This window comes from Dromaius novaehollandiae, chromosome 23, assembly GCF_036370855.1.
Source record: "Dromaius novaehollandiae isolate bDroNov1 chromosome 23, bDroNov1.hap1, whole genome shotgun sequence".
Taxonomy (NCBI): Eukaryota; Metazoa; Chordata; class Aves; order Casuariiformes; family Dromaiidae; genus Dromaius; species Dromaius novaehollandiae.
Genome location: NC_088120.1, coordinates 4,093,991 through 4,121,394, shown reverse-complemented (window position 1 = coordinate 4,121,394; position 27,404 = coordinate 4,093,991). Strand labels below are relative to the sequence as shown.

General features: G+C 46.0%; 2 protein-coding genes across 3 annotated transcripts; one reads left to right on the top strand and one right to left on the bottom strand.

Moving 5' to 3' along the window:
- Positions 1 to 592: 592 nt before the first annotated feature.
- Positions 593 to 5,974, top strand: SLFNL1 (schlafen like 1). The gene is made up of 3 exons (XM_026102484.2): positions 593 to 1,156; positions 2,178 to 2,852; positions 4,743 to 5,974. The coding sequence occupies exons 1-3, from the start codon at positions 752 to 754 to the stop codon at positions 4,872 to 4,874; spliced, it is 1,212 nt and encodes a 403-aa protein (XP_025958269.2). The 5' UTR covers positions 593 to 751; the 3' UTR covers positions 4,875 to 5,974.
- Positions 5,815 to 26,350, bottom strand: CTPS1 (CTP synthase 1). 2 transcript variants are annotated; one of them, XM_064524919.1, is made up of 19 exons: positions 26,159 to 26,350; positions 25,427 to 25,604; positions 24,750 to 24,920; positions 23,834 to 23,934; positions 22,511 to 22,627; positions 21,323 to 21,406; positions 21,003 to 21,083; positions 19,040 to 19,191; positions 17,649 to 17,781; positions 16,153 to 16,241; positions 15,156 to 15,250; positions 14,514 to 14,576; positions 13,773 to 13,816; positions 12,759 to 12,855; positions 12,420 to 12,475; positions 12,226 to 12,322; positions 11,704 to 11,848; positions 9,129 to 9,219; positions 5,815 to 7,535 (listed from the first exon to the last, which is right to left on the bottom strand). In XM_064524919.1, the coding sequence occupies exons 2-18, from the start codon at positions 25,590 to 25,592 to the stop codon at positions 9,135 to 9,137; spliced, it is 1,776 nt and encodes a 591-aa protein (XP_064380989.1). In that variant the 5' UTR covers positions 25,593 to 25,604; positions 26,159 to 26,350; the 3' UTR covers positions 5,815 to 7,535; positions 9,129 to 9,134. The 2 variants fall into 2 exon arrangements, with proteins under 2 accessions (XP_064380989.1, XP_025958283.1); XM_026102498.2 differs by lacking the exon at positions 26,159 to 26,350 and adding an exon at positions 25,797 to 25,869.
- Positions 26,351 to 27,404: the final 1,054 nt, after the last annotated feature.

Genomic DNA, 27,404 nt, shown 5'->3' with positions numbered 1-27,404 from the left:
TCTGCAGCTTGGGCGTTCCCCTGAATCCTTCCTCGTGCACCTCTATCTTCATGCCTGGGAAGCAGCTTGTCCCCAAGCCAGGCATCCCCTGACACATGCCTGGGAAGGCTCCGTGCTCAGGCTGTAACATGGGGCAAGGGCTGGGGGCCAGCACAGGGCTGCCTTGCTCGTGTCCAGGGTCTCAAGTCATCTCTGGGAGGTGTCCAAGGACTTTGCGGTTTCCTGGTGGGAGATGTGAGGAGTGGAGGCACTGGACAGGGCAGCAGTGAGGGCAGAGGGAGCAGGGAAGGACCAGCCGATGGGGCCATCTCTGGCCTCCAGGCTGGGCCTCGTCTCTGATGGGCTCCTGTTTTGCAGGTTGGGACCCTCCTGCTGCAGGAGACTGCGGGGGGGGGGGGGGGGTCCCCACTCACCTGGGCAGGGTGGTGGGTGAAGCGCAGCCCCCGGTGGGGTCCCTGAGCTGCACGTCTGCCCCCCTCTCCGGATGCGGCCCTGTGACATGTGACAGCGGAGGGGGCAGATGTCACTGGCAGACAGACTGGGGGCACTGGGGGCATCTGAGCCCTGAGCTCCGTCCCCCCCCCCCCCAGTTTCTCCTCAACACGGAGCAGTGCCATGACAGCGTGTACCCCAGTGCGCCCTGTATCCAGGCAGCCGCGGGACGGCAGCGAGCCCCTGTGAGCCAGCAGCCAGCAGCGTGGCAGGGGCAGATACAGCCCTCCCGGCCCCGGGCGAGGAGGGGGCTGGAGGCATGGACAGCTCAACGGCATCGCCGGAGGAGGGACCCTCTGTGCCAGAGCCCTCAGAGGGACTGGTGACAGAGCACCAAGGGGCCCCTGGCCAGCCCCACACGCTGTACCTGGGGAACCTGAACCCACGGTACTCGCCAGAGGTGCTCTGCAGCATGCTCAAGGACATCCTGGGCACAGCCGGCCTGGTCCTCCAGCGGCACCACATTGAGGTGGTGAAGAAGCCGAGGCGGGCCTGTGCCTTCGTGCAGCTGGGCAGTGAGATGAACCTCCAGCACATTGCAAAGCAGCTCCTGGATGCTGCAGACATGGAGCAGCGCCTCATGAGGGAGCTGGTGGTCAAGGGGAAGACACTGGTGGTCTCGGAAGGCAAGCAAAGGGCACCCAGCTCCCAGGAGGACAGGGAGGTGGGTGCTGCTGGGGTAAAGGGGCTCTGGGTGGCCCTGGAGGGCCCAGCATAGATGGGGTGGGAGCAAGGACTGTCTCAGGTACCTCCTGCAGCCTTGGCTTTGCCACTTCTGCTGCCTTTGGCTGGCACCCTTGGGGCTTGCTGGGCACCACTGGGACCTCAGTTCAGATGCTTCCTCATCTCCAGGGCCAAATGCTCCTTGCTTTGAGCACTTGCTAGTCTCTGCAGTGCTCACAGCTGTGCTCACTGCCACCGCCTTGATTTTTTCCCCCATCTCCAGGACCCAAAATCTCTGCTGGGGTGTTGGGCAGTTAGGGCTCCAACATGCCAACACAGAGCTGCAGTGCCCCCCACATCCCCTTCTCCCCAGGGCTGTTGCTTTGCCATAGGTCCAGCCCAGCAGTCCCATGCTAGAGCCATTCGTGCCCTCCCCCAGCCGGCACTGAGGTCTGGGCCTGCATTGCCAAGGGAGGTTGGGGAGGGTGCATGGGTGCCACAGGGCTGCACATCTGGGATGGGGATGAGTGAGCATCTTCCCCGAGCCCAGCATGGCCCCATCACCCTCGGCCAAATGAAGGGAGTCTCTGGGCAAGGCAGAGAATGTTTGGTGGTGGGAGGGCTGCAGGATGGGGCAGTTGTGCTTGGCACTGGAGGGCTTGGCTGCAGCTTGAGTGTCACATCCAGGAGATCTGCCCAGGAGATCTGGCTGGCAGCCCTATGGTTTGGGCCTCCTGGGACAGCACCAGGAGCGAGGCCATGCTCTGCAGTCCCAGCCCCAGTGCTTGGCGCAAAGGTCTCTGCAGCCTGCCCCGGTGGGGAGCCCTCAAATCTGTTCCCCAGGTCTATAAAGGTGCTTGATAATCATAAAGCAAGGGGGTTTATGCAAAGGTTTAGCTCCCAGCTCTAATGCATGTCCCTACCTGGGCACAGAAGCTTGGGCTGTTGTCCTGCCCCACCCCAACCCGGTGACTCCCCTTCCCCGTCCCCTTGACCATGTCCCTTTTCCTGAATCCGCACAGAGCGACTTGGAGGTGATCGTGAGCAGCCCCCCGGCACATCGAAGCCCGGGATCTCGCAAGCCCGGCAAGAGCAGGGCACGAGGCGTTGAGGCCACCCAGCTCAACCCCAAGCCCTGGGGCTCCCCGGCAGCCCAGCCATCACTGTTTCGGAGAGGGACCCGCTCTGACAGTGCTATAGTGAAGCAGGAAATCGTGGGCCAAGAGCGCCTCTTCTACGGGGCCTTCATGGGCAGCGAGACCAGGAACGTGGAGTTCAAGCGGGGCAGTGGGGAGTACCTGATGGGCACCCTCAAACACCACATCCGCAAGTACGTGTGCGCCTTCCTCAACAGCGAAGGTGGCAGCCTCTTCGTGGGAGTGGAGGACACAGGCTTCGTGCACGGCGTCCACTGTGGGCACAGGGAGGAGGATCGCATCCGCTTGCTCGTTGACTCCATCCTCAAAGGCTTTAAGCCCCAGGTGTTCCCCAACACATACGCCCTGACCTTCATCCCCGTGGTAAAGGCAGGGGACCCGGGGACATGCCTCAAGGTGATCCGGCTGAGCGTCCAGGCACCGGGGCCGCAGGGCGAGCTGCTGCTCTATGAGACGGACCAGGGTGAAGTGTACCTGCGCCGGGACGGCAGCATCCAGGGCCCGCTCTCTGGAAGCGCCATTCAGGAGTGGTGCCGGCAGGTAACGGCCCGAGTGCTGGCACATCCGTAGCCCCAGGAGCTATGTAGTGGGGAGGCTGGAGGTGACAGTGCTGGCCTGGCGGTCCCCAAGGCAGGGCCTGGGGTGGGGACTGGATCCGGTCACCTTTTCAAGTGAAAGATGCTGAGCTGCTGGTGCTGTGGCTGGTCATTCCCTGCACTGTCATGCCCTGGCCAGAGCCCATGGTGACTTAGCTCTCACCCTGCCGAAGGACAAGGGCACAGCAGGGCTTGGCTTGTGCTGGTAACTAGCTGTGACACACGGCCCACCTCCACGTGCTCCCTGCAGCCCTGGGGGCCCTGGCAAGCTCTGAGCTCAGCAGGGGAGGACAGGAGCATGCACACACGCTGTGTGAAAGTGCTCCTGTCCTTATCCCTGGTGACAGCCTCACTGAGGGGGCTGATGGATGGATCAGCCCAGGACAGGCACCAGGTCATAGCTCCTTGGCACTGTCCCACTGCTGTGTCCTGGGACAGGGCAGGCTCTGGGGACATGAAAGCACCACTCAGCAGGACTGCTCCAAGCCACATGGAGGCTCATTTTATCTGTAAATTTAACTGTATCATCCAGTCTTTACCTCTAAATAGTCACTACTGTTGCATCCTGAGCTGGTAAGATAAAACACAGTTTCTAAGGAATATTTTAGGATAGGCAGCACAGTAAGAAATGCCCGACCTGCTCAGAGCAAGTGGGAGAGGGTACTGTAAACCCCATGGCCTTAGCCACACAGCAAGGGCTGTGCTGGGTGTGAAGGCTCTGGGCTGAGACCGTGTGTTTGCTGGAGAAGCAGGTCAGCACATCAAAGCACTGTCCTGTGATCCACGCAGCATGTGCTGAACTGATTCAGAAAGCAGCTACGAACTGCATTTTGCCTGTCCCACAGCAATGGTTCAGCCCAAGTGATTTCAGGGAAGATGTTTTGGGGAGAGTTTTCTCTGACATGCACATGAGAGGCTGCAGTGGCAGGGCTCATGTGGTGAAACAGCGGCTGAGTGGTGCCAGCATCTAGACCTGGCTGCCTGCTTCTGCCAGTCCTGGGCCATCCCCAAAGTCTCTGAACTCATAGCAGAAGAGACAGCCAGGTTCTCCCTTCAAGAAGAGACAACTGGGCTAGCACTTGCATCCAAGATAGTCTGCAGGGTTTGTGTCCTGGTGGGGAGCTGAGCCATCCTACACAGCCAGCAGACCCCAGCTCTCCTCTCCCAGGGAGCAGTCTCAGCTCAGGGCACTTGTCTTTCTCTTGATAGCTATTTTATTAACAGCTACTGAAGAAAACACAGGGACAGCCATTTTGCAAGGCTGAAAACAGCTGTTCCCCTAGCAGCAGACACCCAGTTCCCAGCAGGCTCAGCCACCTTGGCCCCCTTTTCTGCACCAGTTCTGCCACACAGGCTGGACCCCACAGAGGGAGGGAGGAAGGAGCCTGGCCGAGGCTCTTCAGGATATAAAGTCCAGCCCCGTCTCCATCAGGATGCTCCCGGCATTTGTTCTTTCCTCATGACACTTGCAAGTGCTGGTACTGCCGTAGCATCACTGCTCTTGGCTGGCTCTGCTCAAGGGCAGGCAGCGCCCAGCTCAAATTTTCTATGGCTGTTTAACAACCTCACAGCAAACAAGTGAGAGACTGAGCTGGGTCCATAAACACGCTCCCTCCTTAAGTCAGGGCAAGAAAAGCAACGTCTTACTAAGCTGTGAAGCCTATTTCAGACTGTTCTGGTGCCTCCCTGCTGCCAAACACCCAGCTTGCATGCAGATAGAGCTAAGCTAGCTCAGGTACCCTTGGACACATGCTTTCACAGCTCATCAAGAGGGGAAGTGCTGGGCCAGTATGTTTCTGTAAGGATCATTTACCAGGCTGTTCTGCATCCACAGAAATGGTCAGGAGAATTGAAGAAGCTAGAGGAGAAGACAGAGGTGCTGCTGAAGGAGAAGGAAAACCTGCTGCAACAACTCAACCAGCTACAGAGCCCACAGCCCAGGTCCAAAGTCTGCACCATTGCATGAGCAAGGCTGGAGACGGAGAAACAAGGAAACCCGGAGTGTAAGGAAGAAAGTGCTTCCCTGTGCATCACTGGAGCCCGACTTTGCTCCAGTAAGGGCAGCGGTTGGCAACGGCAGGGTGACCTGGGCCTCACTGACAGGCAACCATTGCCCTCGGACACTTGTGCCCAGAGTGGCTTTGGGCACCAGGGAGCTGGTTACTTATCCAATAGCTCAGGCGCTGCTCACGCTACCGCAGCTTGCAGTAGATGCTGACAGCAGCAGTGATGCTGCTTTCTGCCCTACAGAAACACACATCCCAAAGAGACTGCACTGCTCTGAGCATCTGAGTGGACCTACCACCCCTCAATGGACACCAGGAAAGCAGCTCTGCAAGAGCTGGAGGAACAGGGAGGCACTTGGGCTTTGCAAGCAGTCCCCCAAGGGAACCCCAAGGCCGCTCGGGGTGTAATTCAATACAAAACTCTCATTTTTTTCCCCTGCACTGATCTCATTTCTCAGTAAGCTGTAGGCTTAGCCCAGCTTCACGTAAGTGGCAGAAATCTAGTGCCTACGACTTCCTTTCTGCTGGCACAGCGGGGGCAGATCAGACACACTGACCCAGGAGTACCTTAAACATTCATCTTAGACTGAGGGAAGGTTTTTTGACCCACCCTGAGCTCCTTCTCAGAACTGGTTTTCTCCACTAGACTACAAACATGGAGACAAATAAACAAAGGTTACTGATACCCTTCCTTCTTGCACATCCTTGACTAGCAGGTTTCCCCAGGGCTGGGATGCTGAAGCCCAGTAATTTCAGCAGGACTTCAGAAACACCTGTCTAAAAACCACTGCAAACATAGCTAATTAACATCTTCTAGTTTATACTGGATTAACTAAAAATGAGACAAGAGTATACTTAGTTCTTTTTCTCCCTCTGAAATATGGAAGTAATATAGCAAGCTCTTGGCTAGTTATTTATTTTATTACAAATAAGCATTTCATGACAAAGTCAGTTACAGTTTTGGCCAAAATAAAGACACTTCATGAGAAAGAAAACAAAGACGTGCTACAGATTACAAACGATCTCACACTGCTAAAGAACCAGCCATTTTATGGCTGGTGTTTCGTTCAGTATAGAGAGCATCTCAACTTGGTCAATAATTTTTGCAAGACTGTTATAATTGGCACACACGAAGAATGGTTAAAGCTGCCCTGGCTAAAAGCAGCTTTACAATGTATACTTAAAATAATTAAGAAATAAAGCAAGAGGGACTGTGAAAAAGACCACTTAAGAGAAGACAGGACAGCGTTTAATGAAGTTTGGCATCAGACAATGTGGGAGTTAGTACTCAGCCAGGCTTGAGACATACAGCTTTCTCCAAACCCTGATGAGCCAAAGAGTTCTGAACACATGACACTTCAGACAATAGAGAAACTTTCTTTCTTTCTTTCTTTTAAATTACCAAAGACCAAAAATCATATTGCTTACGCTGCAGCAAAAGGCAGGAAAAAAAGAAACAAGAGTGCATTTTCCACCCCAGGACTGCAAAGCTGAGCAAATCATCGTAGGACAGCACACATCTACAAACTAAACCAAGTAACACTGTAGGCAAATTGCTAGGCCCCTTTATCAGGAAACAGCACTTTTGTATTGCATTCTGAGTGCGGGAACACACACACGTTTCCGCAGTGTAGAAAAGGCAAAGGAAGGCTCCACTTCAAATTAAAGAAAAAGCACCATGAACTGTTCAGTCCAAGGTAAATTACAACGGGAGCTTTTAAAGGCAGCATCTGAAAGTAGTTCACTTTCTTTTCTATACCTCCCCCTTGATGCAAGGAGTTGAAATTTCCCAGCCTAAGAAGCAGCACCAGCAAACACTGGCATATAAAGGGCTAACAGTTAGTTACGCCTCATTTCAGGCAATGATGGGGTTTCCTGACAGTTTTGCTTTTTTCACATGATCTAAGCTAATTGCATCCCTGCAGAGTGACATATCACAGTTAGAGTTGATCAGGTTCAAGATTAACTCTTCTATTCCAGGAATCAGATTTTCCTGGTCAAAAGTTCATTGCCGGCAATGAATGCACCAAGACCACCAGTGCCAAACATTTTTAAATATTATTGAAAAAAAAAACAACCCACCCCCCAAATAAAGACTGCATAAAGCTTAACAGGCCCATCCTCTGCAGCACAGCACAGCTCAAGAACTGAATGAAGACAGCCCCCAAATCTAGTATCATCCAACTAATTTCACCAGTAAGTAATAACGACTGCTCAGGGAGCAGAGAAGTTGGAGAAAGCAACTCAAACGCCAGAGTGTCCAAGACATAAACTTATGCTAGCATGACCATGCATCAGGAAGGAAGTGTGCAATTGGATTCTTCCCAACACATTAACATATTAAATCTCATACCGAAATTTGCTTTTTATCTCCAAGATGGTGCTAATTGAAGAAAGTCTAGAGATGCATGTGCTGTCATAAGCTCTTCTCCAGAAATAATCAGAATCCATACAGGAAATAAACAAGAGACAGAAGATTTGAGGAAATAAAGGGACAAGATTTCATAACAAAATTATAAAACCATAACTTAAGAAAGCCCAAAGCTGACAGTGTTCAAGCTATTGCTGTAAGAATGCCTGGAAAATCTAACGAAGGCTCTTCTCTTCCAGTGAAGATCCACCTGGAGAAAGAGAGAACGAAAAGGAGCAGGAATTACTGATAGTCGAGAGCAACAGACTGGAACCACAGAGCACAGTGAAGTCTCTGAGTCTTACATACATCATCCCAGATGAACATAATGTTTGGGACCTGACCAGACTCCTCTTCCCCAGAAAAAAGACATCTATTCACATTGTGGCAATTTTAAGAGTAACATAACACATCCCCAAGGAAAGCATGCTCATTCTAGAAGTCAGCATTAAAATAAAATTTAAGAAGTGAGCACTGCAAAGCTGAGGAATGAACTTCGTACCTTTCCTAGCCCTGGATGAGTAGCATTGCCTGTACCAAAAGGAAAATCCTGATTCTTCTAGAGTTCTTAACAGTGAGTTGAGCTGAGACTTGTACCAGTACCCCAGTCAACCGGATAGGAGACACAGCACACCTGCCAATATGACTTTTCCCTGCAACTTCATTCTGGGGATTGCCTGCAGGCACAGCAGCCATCAGGATCAGTGCAGCACCCGCTACTTGTCATGTCAGGGAGGCATTCTAGATACTGCCGGTGAGCCTAAGTTTCAGGGTATCTTCAGGAGGAGGAAGTTTTACAGAGCACAGTTCTTCAGCTTTTAGTTTGCTGCTGCACCACATCTGGAACGATGCAACACCCAGTGAGCCCAGCTATGTTCAGCCTGGCAAACGAAGGCCCAGTCCCATGACCAAGGATGGGTAAGTATTTCTGTGCTGACATCTTCAGATATGGTGATGTACAGAAGTCTACATCTGGGCTAACCCTCAGTTTCACTCTGCAGTTCATATAACAGTCACTTGAAAGAAGGAAAGGCAAGAGGGAGGAAGAGTTGGCCATCCTGACCATTGGCATTCAACAATAAAATTCTGCTCTCTCTGGACATGCACGTACACAAATGGTGCTTAACTTATCAGAAAACACTACGCAAAAACACATAGTTGGAGCAGTGGGAAAAAGTGCTATGTCCAAGGACACCTATTCCATGAAGGGAGAACTAATTTCAAAATCACCAGCAAAAAAATGGTCTTTAAAGTTTGAATGCTAGGGCTTAGTGTCTCCCCTCCAAGACTGGACTGTATACGCCCAATTTTCACAGCCACATAACACCTACAGGCCTTATTACAATTCAGAACTCAAACCCCTGGTTTGAGGCAGAAGCTTGCTGTCTCAAGAGATAGGGGGGAAAGGGACTATTTCAACAATGTACTTGGACAAAACTCAGATTGTTCCCAAAATACTAAACTTCCTAAGTACAATAACCCCTTGCTCAGCTTTGCCTCCAGTTCTAAGAATATATGGTATATTTGTATTTTGTTTCTTTATTTTAAGTCAATCCCAACCTCCCACATATATTTTTATGCTTTTTTATGTGTCGATCTGCGAAGGAACTACCCACCCACAGCTGTTACAGAGACATGAGGTATCATGCATCCCTTGACACAGCTGGACCACGTGTGTGAGCACCAGGACTTTTCAAGGTGTGGAAGTTTTCTACCAGCTGATTTGAAACATTCGGATGTTAGGAGGAAAGACTGAGCAAGGAGTTCTTCCATAAGGAAATAGGCTGAGGTCATTAAAAGTTACCAGGAATCAGTCATGATTTACTGATGGAAACTTCAGTTCTGTTATCTCTGAGTCGGGTGAGCTGCTGCCACTTCTATCGCTGTAGGTGTCCCTGCAGAATTCAGAAAGCTTTTGTTTTATGGAGCACAAGTGCTTTATAGACCTATCTTTGCATCAGGAATTAGTGGGCTCTGGTAGTAACCACTGCTTGTTGAGGTTCTGGATGACATTGTTATGTTCCCCTCTTTCTTTAGAGCTACCAGGTACTTAAGAAATTCCTAGGAAAGTCAATATATGTTTTTACCAAACATCAGAGAGCTTGGAAACAGTCCTTGAACACGATCTCTGTAACCATCTTAAGGATTTCTGGAGCAAATAGCTAGTAAGAGAATACGGAAACACAAAGCGTGCAAAACTCCTATAGCTGTCTCTTTGGAAATGGGGCTCAGTCACAGTTACTTCCAAGGTTTCTGCATTTAAATTAGTGTATGTACAACAAGTATTAAGTTAATCCAAATGAAATTCAATAAAGAGGAAATAGGCCACTGGTTAACCATCCACAAGCCATTCTATTTCAGCTTCCCAGAAATAGCTGATTGCCAGTAAACATCTTTTTCAGAATCACAGAATAATTCAGATTGGAAGGGACATCAGGACACCCAAAAAGCAGGTTCAGCTTTCAGATCAGACCTGGCTGCTCAGGGCTTTATCTGGTCCCATTTTAAAAACCTCCAAGGACAGAGATTGCACAGCCTCTCTGGGCAACATGCTCCAAAACTTGACTGACCTAATGGTGAAAAAGATTTTCCTTATATCCAGTCGGAACCTCTCTTATTTCAGTTTATGCCCATTATGTCTGATCCTCCTGCCATACACTTCTATAAAGAGCCTGTCTTCATCATCTTCATAACCTTCTTGTAGGTACTGGCGCGCTGCTATTAGCCCCCCACCCCCACCAAAGCCTTCCCTTCTGGCTGAACAAGCCCAACTCCCTCAGCCTCCCCTCACAGGGCAAGTGCTCCAGCCCCCTGACTTTCTTGGTGGCCCTTCACTGAACTCCCTCCAGTTTATTCATGTCTTGCTTGTATTGAAGAGCCCTAAACTGGACAGAGTATTCTAGATGTGGTCTAACAAATGCCAACGACAAGTAAAGACAGAGAATCACTTCCTGCAAGTGATATTATCAACAACAGCTGTGTTCCTGTCCATATATCCCAAGATGTTGTTGGCCTTCTTTGTTGCCAGGGCAGATTGCCGGTTCACGTTCAGCAAGCGCCAAAGGCCTTTTCAGCAGAGCTGGTCCCTAGCTGCCCAGATCCTAGCCTGTGTTCTTGCAAGGGGCTCCTCCTCCTCAAGTGCAGGACTTCGCATTTTCCCTTGCTAAATTTCATAAGGTTTCTGTCAGCCCATTTCTCCAGCCTACGTCCCTCTGAATGGTGGCTCTATCCTCAAATGTATTGACTGTTCCTCCCAATTTGGTGTCATCTGCAAACGTTACGGAAGTGCGATGATGAGACTTACCCAAAAAATGAATAAGAGTTACAGTAGCACAGGAATAAATGCCAGTACAGGCTGGCCTATAACTGCCATAGATATTTTTAGACTATATGCTAAACATGAAACATATTGTTATCACAATGGCAAAAGACTCCCACAGCAGATTACATTAACCTAGGATGCTACAGTAGGGAGAAAAATTAAACTCCTCTGCTAAGAGAAGCTATTCCAAACTCCAAGTGCAAAAGCAGGAAGTTAAAATATCCTTCAACCCTTAGAGAATTGAAATGAGGCATCTCCACACAGAAACGCTTTTCAGAGCTTATCAATCAGAGCACAACTGCCAGCCATTCTCCAGACACTGACATGGGAACTCCTGTGGTGCAGCAGCATTGCAGCTCGATGTAGAAATGCCAATGCTTTCCTTTTTGCATTGCTTTAGTATCTATTTCTCTTTTATATGGTTTAGTTTCTTTGTTGTTCAGTGCATTTTAGTGTTCCTGCTACAAACTCAAAGTCCCTGCATTGTCCTTGATAAGGAGAAGAGTGTGTCACCACCAAAGGAGTATTTATTTGTTGCCTATTCCCATGTTTACTGAGCAGAACTGCAGGGCATTAAAGAGCAGTAGAAGGAAGTAAATATGTCGTTAAATCTATCCAAAACATTAGTCGCTTTGCAAACTGAGCCAACAGAAAGCTTGAGTCAGCAGAAAAAAAATGAAGCCACAACAACCAGGGCACGTGCTTTACAGCAACAAGTTTCTGAAAGATCAACCCGTACCTAAGACTTGTATAAGGAACATGGGGAAAACACCATAATGTCTCCAACCACCATTCCCAGTGGGCACTGCAAAGACTTAGTCTCCCTGAAGTCAAGACCTTACCACGGTGCAGTGCAGCTCTATGGCACTACAGTCAATATTAAAACGCACGACAGTAGGTTTCAATGAAAGAGTGGAAAGAAGAGGTGCGGCAAGCACAGACTAGTTACTTATGAGTCCAGCAAGCTCCACTCTGTACCAAGAGGATTCTCTAGTTTACATCATAGGAAGAAGCACTGTTCTGTGCAAGGTCAGATTGGTGTCCTCATTCAACCTACCTGGGTGAGAGCCTGCAGCCCTTTTGTAGATAATGCATGAGCCTTCCAGCAGATGCCAAGAGGAGGCCGAAGTATGGTGGAGATGGCTTAATTGGTCTAGAAAGGAATTCAGGGTGATACTGTACACCAACAAAGAATGGATGCTCTAAAGGGAAAAAGAGAACACACAAACACATCATGTCAAGTCTCTCCTTAAGTCTGTCCTTGCTTGCAAGACCCTTCTGATGGCCTCCTAAATGCCAGTTCACTGTAGTCATGTTTAGTGTGGCTGAACTGCCCACTCATTCCTGCAGTTGAAAGAGCTGATCAAGTTTAAACCCTGGTGATGGGGAGGAATTGTCATTCGTATTCCATCTCTTGTTTCTGAACGGACAGACTCATGGGATTTTTTTAAGTTTAATTCAGGATGTCACTTCATGGATAGAATGGTCCTGGGAGAGAACCTGGACTGGTCCTTGCTTGATTAACCTTAGAATAGCTTCCCTTGTAAATACCTCACAATCCAACTGCCTAAGTACTCACCATCCAACTCAACCACTTCCATTCGCTCTCCCTCCTCATCCTGGCCTACAAATTTCAAACCTTGCTCTTCAAAACAGCTCTTCAATTCCGGATTGACCTAAAAGACCAGAAACAGGAAAACCCATCATCTCTTGTGCTTGTCCTTGTCTTGTGCTTCTGTCCACAGAAGAGTGGACTCAGAACAGCATTTTTACCTCAAATCTGTGTCTATGTCTCTCTTCCAAGAAATCATGATCCCCATATAGCTTTCCTACACCAAAAGAAAAGTTACCGTCTTAAAGCAAATACCAAGCACAGTTTATATGATGCCAAGTTTTAACAAGTTAATATGACTAGCGTGCATCAGAATCTGCCATTCCTAGAGGGGACCAGACTGATTGATCTCCATTTCATTACCAGAACAAATCCACCAACACCTACCATTCAAGGATGCTTTAACACATGCTCAGTTCCTAGGTATCACTTCCCCATACCCACCATACAGGCACCTTATTCCCAGGAACCACTTCCAACAGAGGTAAGAAATGTCATACTCATGATCGAATTCTTGGTTTGGAAGAGTGTTCTTCTCTTGCCAAGCCTCATGGTCCCACCCATTTGCCCAGGATTATGTTCTGGCATGTCTATGACCTGGGAAAAGCATTCAGAAAGGGAGGTGTAACTGAGAGAGGAATAACAGTCTCAGGCAGACTCTAAAACATTAACAGGGGGAAAAAAAAAAAAGTCAAAATCCATACAGAAAACTAGCAAATCAAGCCCAGGAACACTGTCTTGACAAGGAAAACCAACAGAACTAGATTAGCAGCTGAGGCTTATTCTAATAAAAGCTGTACAGAACATACAGAAGGTTTGCAGGTATTTGGGAAGCTTTAGCATAAAAAATGGTCTGTGTCAAACCCTACACAGAGGTCCCACTGTACTAATGGTGTACTGTTTATTAAACTAAAGGTTTAAAAAAACCCAAACATTTTCAAAGAAACAAAATGCCAAAATCAGAGTCACTCAAATACAATAAATAGCTTCACAAACTTGTTTTTTGGAAACCTTTTCCTTTTGAAGTAGCAGTTTAATTTATAGCTGAAGCGAGCCAATATGATGGGACCCTAGCCGAGGCATATACAGCCTGCAGTCTGGGAACTGTGGGTATAAAAATCTGGCCACATACAAATTTTTCAAAGAATTCATGTTTGTCTACGTTAATTTCTGAGTTTATAATTAAACACAGTTATGCAGTGAAATTTGGATATCACCAAATCTGTACTGTTTACCCTGTGAACCTTTTACCTCTTAGAAAACCTTCGGTTTTATGAAAAAGCTTAAGTAAAAAAAAAAAGTGCTTTATCTAATGTAAGCACAGCAATCTTAAGATGCAGCAACTGCCATAGGGCTAATTAAACAAAGACATTTTCTCTTCAGATTAATAAGTGATGAAAGACAGACTTAAAACCCACAAAACATGCTATTCCAAGCTCCTCTCTGTACCAGCAGGTACACAGAGAGAAGTCTAGTGAAGTCAGGATATTACGAACAAGTCACCATATACTCACCACTGGATGTGTAGTTTTGGGGTCGAATTCTGTTGAGTTAGCATCTGCAATGTTACATTCATAGATTAGGAACACAAAGTCCCTCACAATCTGACATACGCATAGGGCACCTCCCCAGATACAGCTGTGTCTCATATCCACACTTCTGGCAAGCAGCAGCCTTAACTTTGCTGAGCCATTCACCTGCACAGAGCTGTCAGCCCCAGACAGCAGGAACACAGGACTCTCTGTCAGCAGCGTTTGATGTGAATTTCTGAGGCTGCCCAGAGGTTGCAATACTGGGGAAACCAGTGCTAGTGATAACAGTGAGGTTCACGAAGAATCAGTGAGGGAGTGCACATACAACAGCTTACGGTATTTGAAACAAAGCTAGGGAGGGAGAAGGGAAGAGAAGTACTCTGAGACATTTTCCCTCACCTTCACTACTAATGAGATTCAGAACCAGGTCGAGAGACTAAATACAGAAGACTCTAAAGGGACTTTGGCAACAGGAACTTAGTGGAGCCCAGAAAACAATTCAGCTCTCTGGAGTACGTGCAAATGCCTGGTCAGCTGAACTGCTTTTTGATCTTCACTCCTGCTGGCTATCATGGCACCATATGCCACCTAACACACATGGGCATTTACATGTCAATTTTACCAGTTTAAAAAAAATTAAATCTCCCTAACCATAAAAAATTACAGATATTACCCAATCAGTTAAAAAACTACATAAACCCACAAAGGTTTTTGTGCAATTACCTTGCCAACCAAGAACACTGCGTGCAAATTCCACAACGGCTAATTGCATTCCCAAACAAACCCCTGCAGAAGGAAAGGCAGGACAAAGATCAAGTCAGGACAAGGACCACAGTACCTGTACTACAAAGCACACACACCTTCACAGAACAGTCCTGATGCAGAGGAAATCTTGTGGTGAGGGCTTTGACTGGAACTTGGATTTAGGGGGTTGTTCACTCTGTTCCAGGTAGTTCTGACAAGTTTTACCTCCACGTCTCACTTCCACATCCACTCTGCTCACAAGACATTTCCAGTCTACCACAGTGCCCATTTGATTTACATGCTGTCACACATTTTGTTTCTAGGAGCCCAGATCACCACAGCCGCCTCTGAAACTCTCTGTGAGACTCCTATCCCCCCACTGTAGAGATTCCGTGTTATCACATCCCAGCCAACACTGACCATTTCAGAGCTAACTAAAGATGATGGCTGTATTACCCAATTAAGCTGAGCATAGGCCATTGCTTTCTTCAGCCAATTATCTTCAAAACTACACATTTTAGCTCCTAATGAAAGTCAGTAGGGCTCTTGCTGCAGACCAGTTAGGTTATTATTCAAAATGCTTCTTTTTTTTTTTTCTTATGGATTAAACATGTTTCTCACCTAAGAAGGGTTTTTTCTGTTTTCTTGCCCAGGAAATAGCTTGAATTTTGCCTTCTGTTCCTCGAACACCAAATCCACCAGGAACCAGAACTCCACTGCAGAAGGATGAAAGGAGTGTATTCACATGGGACCCACCAGCATATCACCCTCTATGTATCACATCCCTTCTATAAAACCTTGGATTTACAGGCCTCAGTGATTCACTACTGAAAAGAGCCTTAAAGCGTCCTAAGTGACGAGACCCGTCTGCAGCACAGTTTCTATATGATCTCACATAAGCTGCCACAAAAACCCACAGAATCTTCAGGGAAACACTTTACAAGTACACATTTAATCCTCTCAAGAAAGCAGGCTGTAACAGAATGGTTTGTGTTGCACGACTCACACCCTCTGCACCAAACATCTATTCGCAAACCTATCACCCAGCCTGGCACATGCCTGGAGTGGCATGTTGTCCGAACCACAGGCACAAGGTCACTACATTCTGCAAGGCATTCTTTGTTCTACTACTGTCACCCAAAGCCTGCTTCCTTGAGATCTAAAAAACCCCACTCATTCTCATTTTCTGGTCAAACTCCTGTCCCTTCTCTATATCCTAATTTTTTCCCCACCTCACATTTCCTTTCTGAAAAACTTATGCTGCACTGACAACTTCCTTTTCTTCCTTTTAGCTTTAACAGGCTTTGCCAGTACCTATCTTTTTCCCTTATTTCCTCTTGCTCTCTGTTTCTCCACTAAGACTGTACATATCCTCATGTACATAATCATCTCCCCTACTGCTGCCTTTCACAACCTCCCTCACTTCTTTGATACTTCTCCTAAATTTTATAACTTATCCTAAATTTTACCGTGAGCTCTCTGAGGCAGTGTCAGAATGTGTTGGTACAGTGCCTAATAGAAGGGTCTCTAGCAAGGCTCATAACAATTCAGTAACTGTCAATACTAGCAAGTTTATCAGACATTGTTGGAGGAAATGCCCAGATTATGAAAGTCTTACTCAGCACCACACAGCTTCTGCCACGCTTCGTGGTATCGGACAGGTTCTTCCTGTAGAGTAGCTGGCTCCAAGTCAGCAGAATCAATATACTGGGAAGAAATAAAATTAAAAAAGAAAAGGATGATGAGATACTGCCACAAGCGCGCAAACACTGAGTTCTCCCTAATTCTTATTAAATTAAGATATCATAATTCCCCCTAGATAGTTCTGGACTGTTTCCTAGTAGATATTTGCTTTTATGTTTTTTCTAGTCTGATTTCCTGTATGCTCGTCAACAAAACTGCTTTCTCACCACTGTCACACACTCTACTGATGCATAAACATATGCCATGTTTTTCAGTATCTCCCCCTCTCTGGACCTCTGCTGTGACATACATGAAGCTGAAGCTTCATTAAATGCAAAGTCTTAATGGAGCACAATGAACATGACAGGAACATACAGCAATGCAGACAAACAAGCACACAACAAAAAAATAACTGAATCACAATCTCATCAAATATACATCAACGAATCTTCAAGAGGGACTGAAGAACAAACAGGATATTGTGAAACACACTGTTTTAATTAAAGAATGCTATGATCAATGTTATGCATAAAGAAAACCACAGATTTTCAAGTTTCTCATCTCCAGTATCTCTGAACTTCTGGATGTTTCGCCAATCTGTTAACCTTTTAAACAATTGTTTTTCTCTTTTTTTTAAGCTTGGAATTCTACTAAGCAGTTCTTTAGCCTGACATAAGAGCTTCACACACAGGACATGAAGAATCCATTCCCCTTCTAAACCATAGGAATACAATTTCATCAGGAACTATCCATAGAAACATCCACATACCCTTAACTAAAGTCTAATAAAATCAGCAAAAGAGAAAAGAAGAAAAAAATAAGGCAGGCTGAAACGTAACTTAGACTTAAAACAGTGCTGTTATAAACCAAGCACCTATTTCCATGACTCACTGGCATCATGAATCTGGTTGGCATTTGAAAAAGTTCATTTAAATGAAAGTAAAGTTTCTGGCAACAGATATGCATTTCACCTCTTCAGAACATCTAGCTATGACCAAGACAAAGCATCTGTGCAGCCAGCCAGCGTTAAAACCTTAATCAAGTATGAGGTAGAAGCATGATGAAATCTGAAAGTACCACAAAGTTAACATCAACAACCCTAGAAAAAGATTACTTTCAACAACTATCAGAAATTAAAGCAACAGTGCCCTCTTCAAATATATTCACTGCTGTATCACAGTTCAACACGTAACACTGAGCATTGAAGAGCTCTGATCAATTCTATAGACAATTTGTATATGTCACCAGATGAAAGGCTGGTTTGCTTTGAAACTGTTTTATGCCTGAAAACAGATGTTTCCATGCTGTAAACCAAGGACAATTTTAAAGTTCAATGGCTGAATCAACTTTCTCTTACTGCCTACGGTTAGCACTGTAGGTGGAAAAAGTGGGGAAAAAAAAACCCATATATGTATATAAATATACGCCCACCTTGATGTCAAGTTTGTGGTTGATAGCCAGTGCAGAGTGTTCTAGCGCTTTAATGACAGATGCATAGGAATCTGAAAACTTGGTGTATTTGCCAACAAGCGCAATGGAACATGTTTCAAGGAGACGGTCATACCTAAACAAAAACAAAACATGGGTTATTTCATCATTAACAGGAAATGGTGGTAAGAATCACTTAAAATCTATTCAGATTTTCAAGTAGCATAAACATCTGGGCTCTTGAAAGGCTGCTCAACTAGAGACACAACCACTTTGGAAGAACTGACCTATTATTAGAATTATGACTTAAACACATGAACAGGAATGGAAGAAATAAAAATCAAAGATAGAGGAAAAAAAGTTGCAGAAAGTTACATATAAATTAACTTGTCCCTCACTACACTGAGAAACAATTTGGAACAAAAGCAAACCCAGTCTTTTCAAGAAGCTGTATCAGATCCAAAGTCAGCAGTAAACTATTGAGAGAGAGGATCAAAGCACAACTCTGCACATGTTTATACTGAAAAGCCTCTTCCCACACTGTTGAGTTCACTTCAGCAGCTAGAAATATAGAAAGGATTTCTGGATTCCTACAGTTGTGCTGCCTACATATATGAATCCTCAGCATCCAGCAGCACAGGATTTGTGCAGCATTCTTGTTTACAGCTGTGTCTGAAGTTTGTTTCTGGGTTGCTGGGTACATACAAAGCAGCCATTTACTAAGGGCATTTACAAGATTCTCTAGAGTTGTGGCCTGTATTGGTGCTACTGCATATAAATAAAGGGTAGCACCTTGGTCTAGAAAATGAATTTCTTATAAAGAAGAATATATTTAAGGCTTCAGACAAGGCGGGGATGCTGATTAAAAAGACTCAACTCACTACTTCTCCAGAAACAAGCAGCCTTTTCCCCAAAGGAAGAGAGCACTGTCCTAAGAGTCTCGGAGAGAACAGTTACAAAACAGTTTTTCTCTTGCCTGGAAGCATACTCAAAAATTACATTTTTGTTGATGCTTCCAATGACTCCTAAGTAGGCCTATAAAGGGATTTCAACATGTCATCATAACACGGGTTTTTCCGTATAAAAACAGGAGACAGAGCTGTCCACTTTTTAGTTATTTCAAACTCGTATTGACATAGACAGTACACTACCAACACATAACAAGGAACACAATAAAATGTCTAATAGTTATGCTGACAGCTTCCTCCCCCCCCAAGAGAGTTAAGCATCTAGGAAGCAAATGGATTTTGTAGTAAAAAACAAAGAAGAACAAAATAGAGTATATAAGAGCACTGGAGGAACATGAAATAACACTAGCCTCCCAATAATCAATGACTGAGTAGAGAAACTAATCTGGAGTTTTAACTCAAACGACACCCCGTCGCGCAGCTCACCTGTCAGCCATTTCCTTCCATTTCATGAGCATCCTCCTGGGCTGCCTCTCAATGGGAAGGTCAAGTCTGTGCCTGAAGTAGTCAACAACTCCCTGCTCCTCTAACAACAGAGGAACTCGGTATATAGAAGAGACATCATGAACACAGATGACCTGTTTGTAAAATATGAATGTCATTAAAATAGATCTAAGTGCCTAAGCAATTATTTTTAGACAGATATTCAGAGACCTTCTATCTTTAGAGGACAACGATGTGACCACTTCCCATACCTCCTCTAGGAAACAACATCTGTTTAATTGTCTGAATAGCTTAACGCTAGTTTCCATTTACTTGAAAAGGTCATCCATTACTGCTTCCCAAGCTGTATGATTTCTCAGAAGTCACTACTGCTCACTGGAGCTCCTTGGGAAGGGCTACGACAGGTTGATACAGCAATAAAAAAGTCAGCTGCTATGCAAGTGCACAGCCAAGTTCAAAGAACACTTCTCGGAAACTTCTCTCGTGATACGTTCTTCTTGATAACCCTAACTGCAATCACAATTAAATTGGCCACAAGCCTGGTCATACCTGCTCTTTGTCTCTCCGCCTGAACAGACATCATCAGCTTTCGGGAATGAAGGCCTTCATACTTCTAGAATTGCACCTCCAGGATAACAGGGTCCTTTACCCACCATTGTTGCTCTGTCTTGGCCAGGGCTCCCAGTTTGATTACAGTCCCAGGGAAATGCATGATCTCAATTCAGCAATTAATTTTCCAGGTTGTCATTCATCAAACTTGGGTTTAAACATGTCATTTTAGTGTAAATAATTCTTAGGCAAAATGAGGAATATTTACTTCAACAGCTCTAGTTGACTGAAATGGATTTCAGCAGAAAAGGAAAGATGTCTCTGGACAACCGCCACGTGTTCATCAAGAATTCAACTGTACTTTAAGAATCAAAAATATACTGGCACAACTATTTTTAAATTCCCCTGACTCAAATGAAAGCAGAATTCAACTCTCCACCGCTAAAACCTCCTAAAATGCCAATTTTCCTACATTGTAGTCAATACCATTTAATTCTCAATTCAAGTACAACGACAGTTAGATAAATAACTATATAAAATTGTATTAAACTTCCTGGAAAGGGACTGACCAGAGCCAATTTACTTATAACTGCTGGCCAAGAGCAGGTAGTATAGGTGGATATTGTGCTGCTGATATATCAATATAATTGCAAACTAATTCTGAATGTAATATATGGAACTACGAGACCCATTTTATTTTATAGGAAATTAATGAAAATGGCTAACCAGAGCCTAGAATTGTGAAGTGGTATTTCATGTTTCACAGAAAGACATAATTTTACAAGCTATAGCTGGACTTCCAAGGCCTAATTCAGTCTATACTATACAGGTTGCTTTTGGTATAAAAAGAATGATACCAACATAAAATTTTCGCATATCACATAACGTTCAAGGGAACTAATACTCCTCTTAAATAGCATTTAAACTTTCCTGTGCAATTTCTTCTTGGGCAATCTTGGGCAGAAGAATAATATTGTGAGAGAAGCAGTATACAAAATACATTCACATATCCTTTTAACCCAATTTTGGGCAAATAGTCTTTGGACTTTAAATACTGAAAAAATCTTTTTTCTGTATTCACAGAAGGAATTTGCAAAGATAAGCAAGGTCAAAATCAGCTACTGGGAAGATATCTTGATTTCTATAAATTTTTCTAAGCCTCTTAGAGTACGTCTACCTATTCAGAGAAACTGGATGCTGGCATAAAAAGGAGTCTTTCTATAATGTTTACATATTTAAGGAATGCAGTAAGACAAACAGGCAAATGAATTATGTAGTTAACAAAAGACAGAGTTAGAACATAAGAACATTAGGCTTCAGATAAAACTCTACTGCCAGCATCTGACAAACAGCTAGAATATTTATTATAAGGAAGTGGATAGACAGCAGTCTTTACCTGTTCTGGTTCAACATGACAGAACATGGAAATCTTTTCTTTTACTGAGGTATCCAAAGGAGTGGAGCACCTGCAAACAATCTAACAGAACAGCAACATCAAGCAAAACAGAAGTACTCAAACATTCACATAACAGACCTCTAAAATGAGCTGTCTTTATGCAAAGTCTCCATGACTTGGGGGAGCGGGGGGGAAACCAGTTACTTTTATTTATTACCAGTATGCAAGAGCCCTCAACCAAAGCACTGTTCAGACTAGAACGTTGTTGCAACATGCCAATACTGCATTTTCGAATTCAAAAACCATGTAGTAAACCTTACCAGATCTGGCGAGAGACCAAGACCCCTGAGTTCACGAACACTGTTCTGGGTGGGTTTAGTCTTCTGCTCTCCTGTAGAGCTTGGCTAGAAAGAAAAGAGCAGAATTTTTTATATTAATTCCTGATGACATGTAGCAAAGATTCACCAGGTTACTCTCTACCCTATTCATCATGTAAAGCTTTGACTCACTTTTTAGATGTTTCACATAAGCGTTAAATACCCCTGCATACCATCATTTTAATCTCAAGGACTGAAAGCAACAAGCAGAAACCAGTATTCAAGTCTGCACAGTAAACAGGTATGCATTATACTCAAGGTAGAAGACATCAGAGACCCTAAGGTTTCTACCCACTGCTCCCTCCAAATACCTAATGTTTTAAATTTCTAATTTTCTCTCCCTAAATCACCTGACCTAGACAGAACGGGAAGGAAAGAGGGAGAAGAGAAAAAAGATTGATCTCCACCCCAGTAACTCCATCGAGTTGCTGTGTTGAACCTATCACATCACAGCTTCATAATACCTATTGTTAGTTAAATTTATGAACCAAGGGCAACTGCTACTCAGATTGCTATGGCTTACATAGCAGTCAGATTTGAGAGTCTATTAAACTGCTGTTAAAGATCAAAACAAGCAGAAAATATATTGTATACAAAAAAACCCAAATCAGATTATGTTCCAAAACAGTGTTATGTGTTGAAATTAGAAAATTAACCTAATTTATTTCAACAATTACAGATGATGTAAATCTTGGGAAAAAAGAACAGAGTCTAACAGAAATATGAATGAGCCTACTAACAAGTTCAAATGGCTGTAAAATCCAGCTATTATCACCAAATTTTATATTAGCTTTACAGAAGCGAAAGACAGAAAGACAAATGAAGAGAAATTGAAACTTTCAGCACTAGAAAGCAAATTTAACTTCAAAAGCTAAGAGAAAATTGCATAAAGAGAAGAATAGTAGTTAAAGATGCAAAATTGTATTTACTGCACTCCCAACGATCTATTACACAGTAACATACTTTGAAAAGTTTCTGTTTACTTCTTGCAAACCTTTTTTCACACATAATTATTCTATATATATTCTATATATTCTCTGTTTCTTCCAGAAGCTTCTACATACAGAAATACGAATACAACTGTGTCTTTAGATATACCACTTCTGATATGAAAACATTTTAGGTCCTCACCTGGGGAACTAGACTGACATGAATATTACAAAAATTCTCTCTTTTGGCTTTGAACTGGAACTGGCGGAAAGCTTCAATGAAAGGCATGCTCTCAATATCGCCTACTGTTCCACCAAGCTAAAAAAGACAAAGACACTTAGAATTAAACTTAATACCAAAACTTCCTATACTGAACAAGTATATTAAAACATGCAAAAACATACATAAAAGGATACTAAAACATCTCCCCAGCACATCCCTCTGTTTCCCTAAAGGAGCATCAATACCACTATGAAAAGCACCACGATTTGCCAGTTGTATGCAGAACTTCCATGGTCTCCATTCTACCCCAACTACTATTTTATCTTTATGACTTTCCTGAAATCAAAAAGCCACAAGAAAAACAGCTTCTTATATGGGCAGCACTTCTTTAGGGACAGATATAAACAGACATTAACGTTGCCTCTGTTCTCTCTTCAGAGAAAAGACCTAGGCACTGAAATGCTGAACTATCACAAATCCTCACAATTATCATTTACGAACATTAGGTGGCACTGAGAGGCAAAAGTTTCTGCTAGTTTAAGTAACTAGCGAACCTTTGCTTGTATTTTGGACACGTGCAGGAACAGTCACACAGGCATTCATTGGAGCAGTGACAAGCTCGTGTATGTTTTTAGAAAGAATTTAAGGTTCCAGGGTTATGAATCCTGGAACAGAAATGGAGGGAGAGCTCCATGTCACCATGACATGGGCACTCTGACAGCCTCCCTCCCTCCCACACTAGTCAACTCAGCAGCACGAGCTTAGAGCATTAGCCCTGTATTTCCTCTGGCAGCAAGGTGCCCCACTCAGTGCACAGGAAAGAGAACAGGAGTTTTTACTGCTAACCTGTGTGATTCACTTTTACAGGTCTGTGTCTGAGCTAGTCACTCCAAGGCTCTCTTTACTGCCAAGGTGAAAAGAGGAATGCTTCCAGAGGGCAATTTACCTGACACACCTCTCTCCACTGATTAAGAAGAGGGCAGAGCATGATTAACTCAGACTCAGATGTATAAAGTTAGAGAAAATGAAATTAATTCTATAGGCTTAACTCAGATTACACTAAAAAATAAAGCATCTCAAAAATGTAAGTGTCCAAGACCCAAGTCCTTCTATCTATGGTTTCAGACACAAAGCATCTAAAAGACTACAGAAAATATGTCAGGCTAACAAGGGGGATTTTTAACTAGCTCAACAACACACAAAGCTGAACATTACTGGAAAATATTTTTAGTAAGCGAAACCTGCCTACATTTCAGTTTACTCCACACAAGAAGCAAAACTATATTTTTAAGAGCTACAAACCTCAATCACACACACTTGGGGTTCAATGCCATCTTCATCTACAGGAATTCGTGCCTGCCTCATTACCCATTCTTGTATAGCATCTGTGATGTGGGGAACAACTGAAAAAGAATGCATGGCAAAGGTTAAAGCCACAACCCATGCACCTTTCTCTCTTTAAATCATTATAAGGCAAGTAACTGAATATAACTAGGCAGTGCTTCCCAAATTACTTCACTACTGATTTGTGTCTTTAAAAGAGAATGCATTTTTAAAGTGGTTATTTTTGGCTGTGATTTTCAAGAGATGGGCCTTGGCAGGAAATGTAATCCTACTTCAATTTAAACACATGTAAGCAACGTTTCCTTTAAGCTGGAAGATTCCAGTACAAACAGTTCCGTGCACTAAGCAGAGAGAATTACTCTATTTTAAAACTGTCTATAAAAATCTTTATCCAAACCAACCACGGAGAATGCTTAAAAAGGGAAGGGACAGACCTAATCCTCAAGGATCCTTTAGGTTTTTTAATTAAATGACAGCACTATTTAAATGAGTTATAAAAAGCAATAACCATCTTAACCAGCTAACAAATAATCCAAAGGTGTATTAGTGAGAAGTCTGTCCATGTTTAGTATTTACTATGTTAGAAAGTTGGATCTAAGAACAGCGTACAGGTCAAAATACACAGTATGTTGCTGAGCACTGGTAGGTTTTGAGGACATTACAGATAACTTGATTCATTAGGGTGCACACCACTATTACTGCACTGGTGTGCCTCCCTCCTTCCCTTTAAAAGAAAAAAGAAAAAACAGACAATGCCATGAGGACAGTTTAGATCAGACAAAAGACCGGAAATTAAGATGAAATAGAAAAGCATCCAAGCCAGATAAAAATATGTAATATATTTCTAAGCATCAGAAATGAAGCTTCACATCACCTTGGACAGTTTTGCCAAGATAGTCCCCCTTCCTCTCCTTGTTGATGACATACTGATAAATTTTCCCAGTAGTCAGATTGTTGTCTTTGGTGAGTCGGATATCAAGAAAGCGCTCATAGTTACCAAGATCCAGGTCTACTTCCCCTCCATCATCTAGCACGAACACCTCTCCTGTAGCACACAGAAAAAAGGCAAATGCACATTAAGGAGATATGGTCCACACCAGCATCTTGTTTTTGCCTGCAACAGTTATAAGAATAAGCAAAGAGCTTCTTTGATTGCTACAGCAAGTTTAGGAGTGGCTACTGAAACTAAAAGCCTTGGCTAACAAAGAGGACTGATACACTGAAAACTAAATCCCTGGACACAGGCAGCAGTTTCAGACTGCAATGATTTAAGACCACAGCAAAAGCCCCGGAGAGCACATCTCTGCTATTCGGCGCCTGGTGGCATGATCACTCCCATCCGTCACTCCGGGGATGCTGACAGGCTCAGCTTGTGGTACAGCCACATCTGCAGGACCAGATGCCGACACTTCTGCCGTGAAAAGGAGTTGGCTCCTTCCCAGGCCAGCACAGCCCCCAGCACCCACCCGGAGGACCCCAGGGAACAGCTCAGGGCCGGCTGCCAGCCCGGCCGGCCAGTCTTAGCCCTGCTGTCCCCACGGGGCCACTCACCGTGCTCGTAGGGGGAGAAGGTGCCAGCATCGATGTTGATGTAGGGATCGATCTTGATGGAGGTGACATGCAGCCCGCAGGACTTGAGGATGGTGCCGATGCTGCTGGCGATGATGCCCTTGCCGATGCCCGAGATCACCCCGCCCGTGACCAGGATGTACTTCATCTGCCTCGCTGCCTGCAACCACCGAGACTCAGGGCTCCGGCCCCGCTCGCCGTCCCCAGGACGGCAGCAGGAGCCCTGGTGCCCGAGGGAGCCCCCAGCCCTCCCTTCCCCAAGGCGGCGGGAGCCGGCCTGGCCTGGCCGGCAGGAACCCCCGTCCGCCCCCACCCCTCAGGGAGCGTCGCCTCCCCCCCGCGCCATTCCCACCTGTCAGCGACAGACTCCCGTGCCTTCCCGCCTCTCAGCGGGGCTGGTCCCCCCGCGCCATTCCCGCCTCTCAGAGGTTTCCCCTCCCCCGCGAGGTTCCCGCCGGGCGGGGCCTGCCCGCCCCGGCCCCTCCCTCCCGCCGGCCCGCCGAGCTGTCAGTGCCCGCTACCCGGCCACCGGCCCCGCCATCTGCCCCCTCCCCCCCCCCACCGCGGGGGTCCGCATGGTCCCGCCCGCTCTTCTCTCTCTCTCTCCCCCCGCGCCTGCCCACATGGTCCCGTCCGCCCGCGCCCTCCCGCTCTCCCCCTCCCGCTCCGGCGCGCGCGCGGTCCCGTCTCCCCCCTCCTCCCCCCGCCCCTCACCTGTGCCCGCCGGGCCCCGTGGCGGCGCGAGGAGGGTGCGGGGCGAGCGGGCGGGGGGCGCGAGGGAGCAGCGGGGCGCGCGCGCGCGCCAGCGGCAGCAGCAAGCCGGCTCGGCTGTAAAGCGCATGAGGCCGGCGCGCCGGGGAGCGCACGCGCCGGGGAGGGCTGCGCCTGCGCAGTGGGCGGGGAGCCGCGTACGACGCTTCCCCGCTCGCGGGCGGGGCGGGGCTGCGCGCGCCCCTGTAACGGCGGCGCCGGTGCTGCGGCCCGCGCGCGTCAGGCGGCGGCCTGAGGGCCTCCGCGGCCGGCGGGGTGGGCGAGCGGTCGGAGCCGCGGCCTCCGTGGCGCTGCGCCCTCCTTCCCTCCTGCCCCAGAGCTCCGTGCTTGGGCCTGCTCGGTGGGAGGAACCGGGTGCCCGCGGGTCTCGGCGCTGGCAGGTGTCAGTCATCCCCTGCAGGGACAGGGGCTCGCGGTGCTGTCGCTGTCGGGCGCGGGGAAGCCTGCTGCGTGGGTTACCTGCGGTCCTGCGGGGGGTTTAGCCTCCGTCTTGCAGTGGCTGCTGAGGCCAATGCGAGAGGAAAGCAGAGAAACCGGGGAGGTTTAGTCCTTTCAGGAGGAGGAGGCATCTGCCTCCCTTCACACTGGCTGTTAACAGCTGCTCTTTGTTTGCTAGAGAAACAGAGCTGAAAGGAGCTGATGAGGCTCAAAATATCAGACAAGGGTTTCTTTACTTTTTTTTTTTTCCACCCCTACTAGCTGGCCAGTGGGATCCAGGCAGCTGATTTCTGTAGGAAGAGGAATAAGCCTAAGGAAATGTAGGGGAGGATAGAGGGGGAACCCGCCTGTGTTAGGTGCAGAAGATGTTTTTGCCTCAGTCTACAGTGGGCCACCATTTCACCCTCAGCGTGCTGTTAGAGTGGTGTATCTCAAACGAGGGGATTTCCCATGGCTATTGGACAGGCAGATCCATGTTGTTGTCAGGATACCGCTCTGAATGCTCCACGCACGTTTTCCTCTTTCTGCTTGCTCAGCGTGACCTGGTCTTAAACGATCCTAAATGTTTTCATGGATTTTTAGTTATGGATTAATAAATGGATCATTCTGTGTATTCCTTAAGCATCTAGCTTTTCTGTGGCAAATGCAATTGCTTACATGGAAATACAGTTTTCAATAAATCACTAGATCTCTTGGTTTCATATTACTTAATGCTACTTTGAGCTGGTTTTGTCCTTTTACTTTCTCCTAC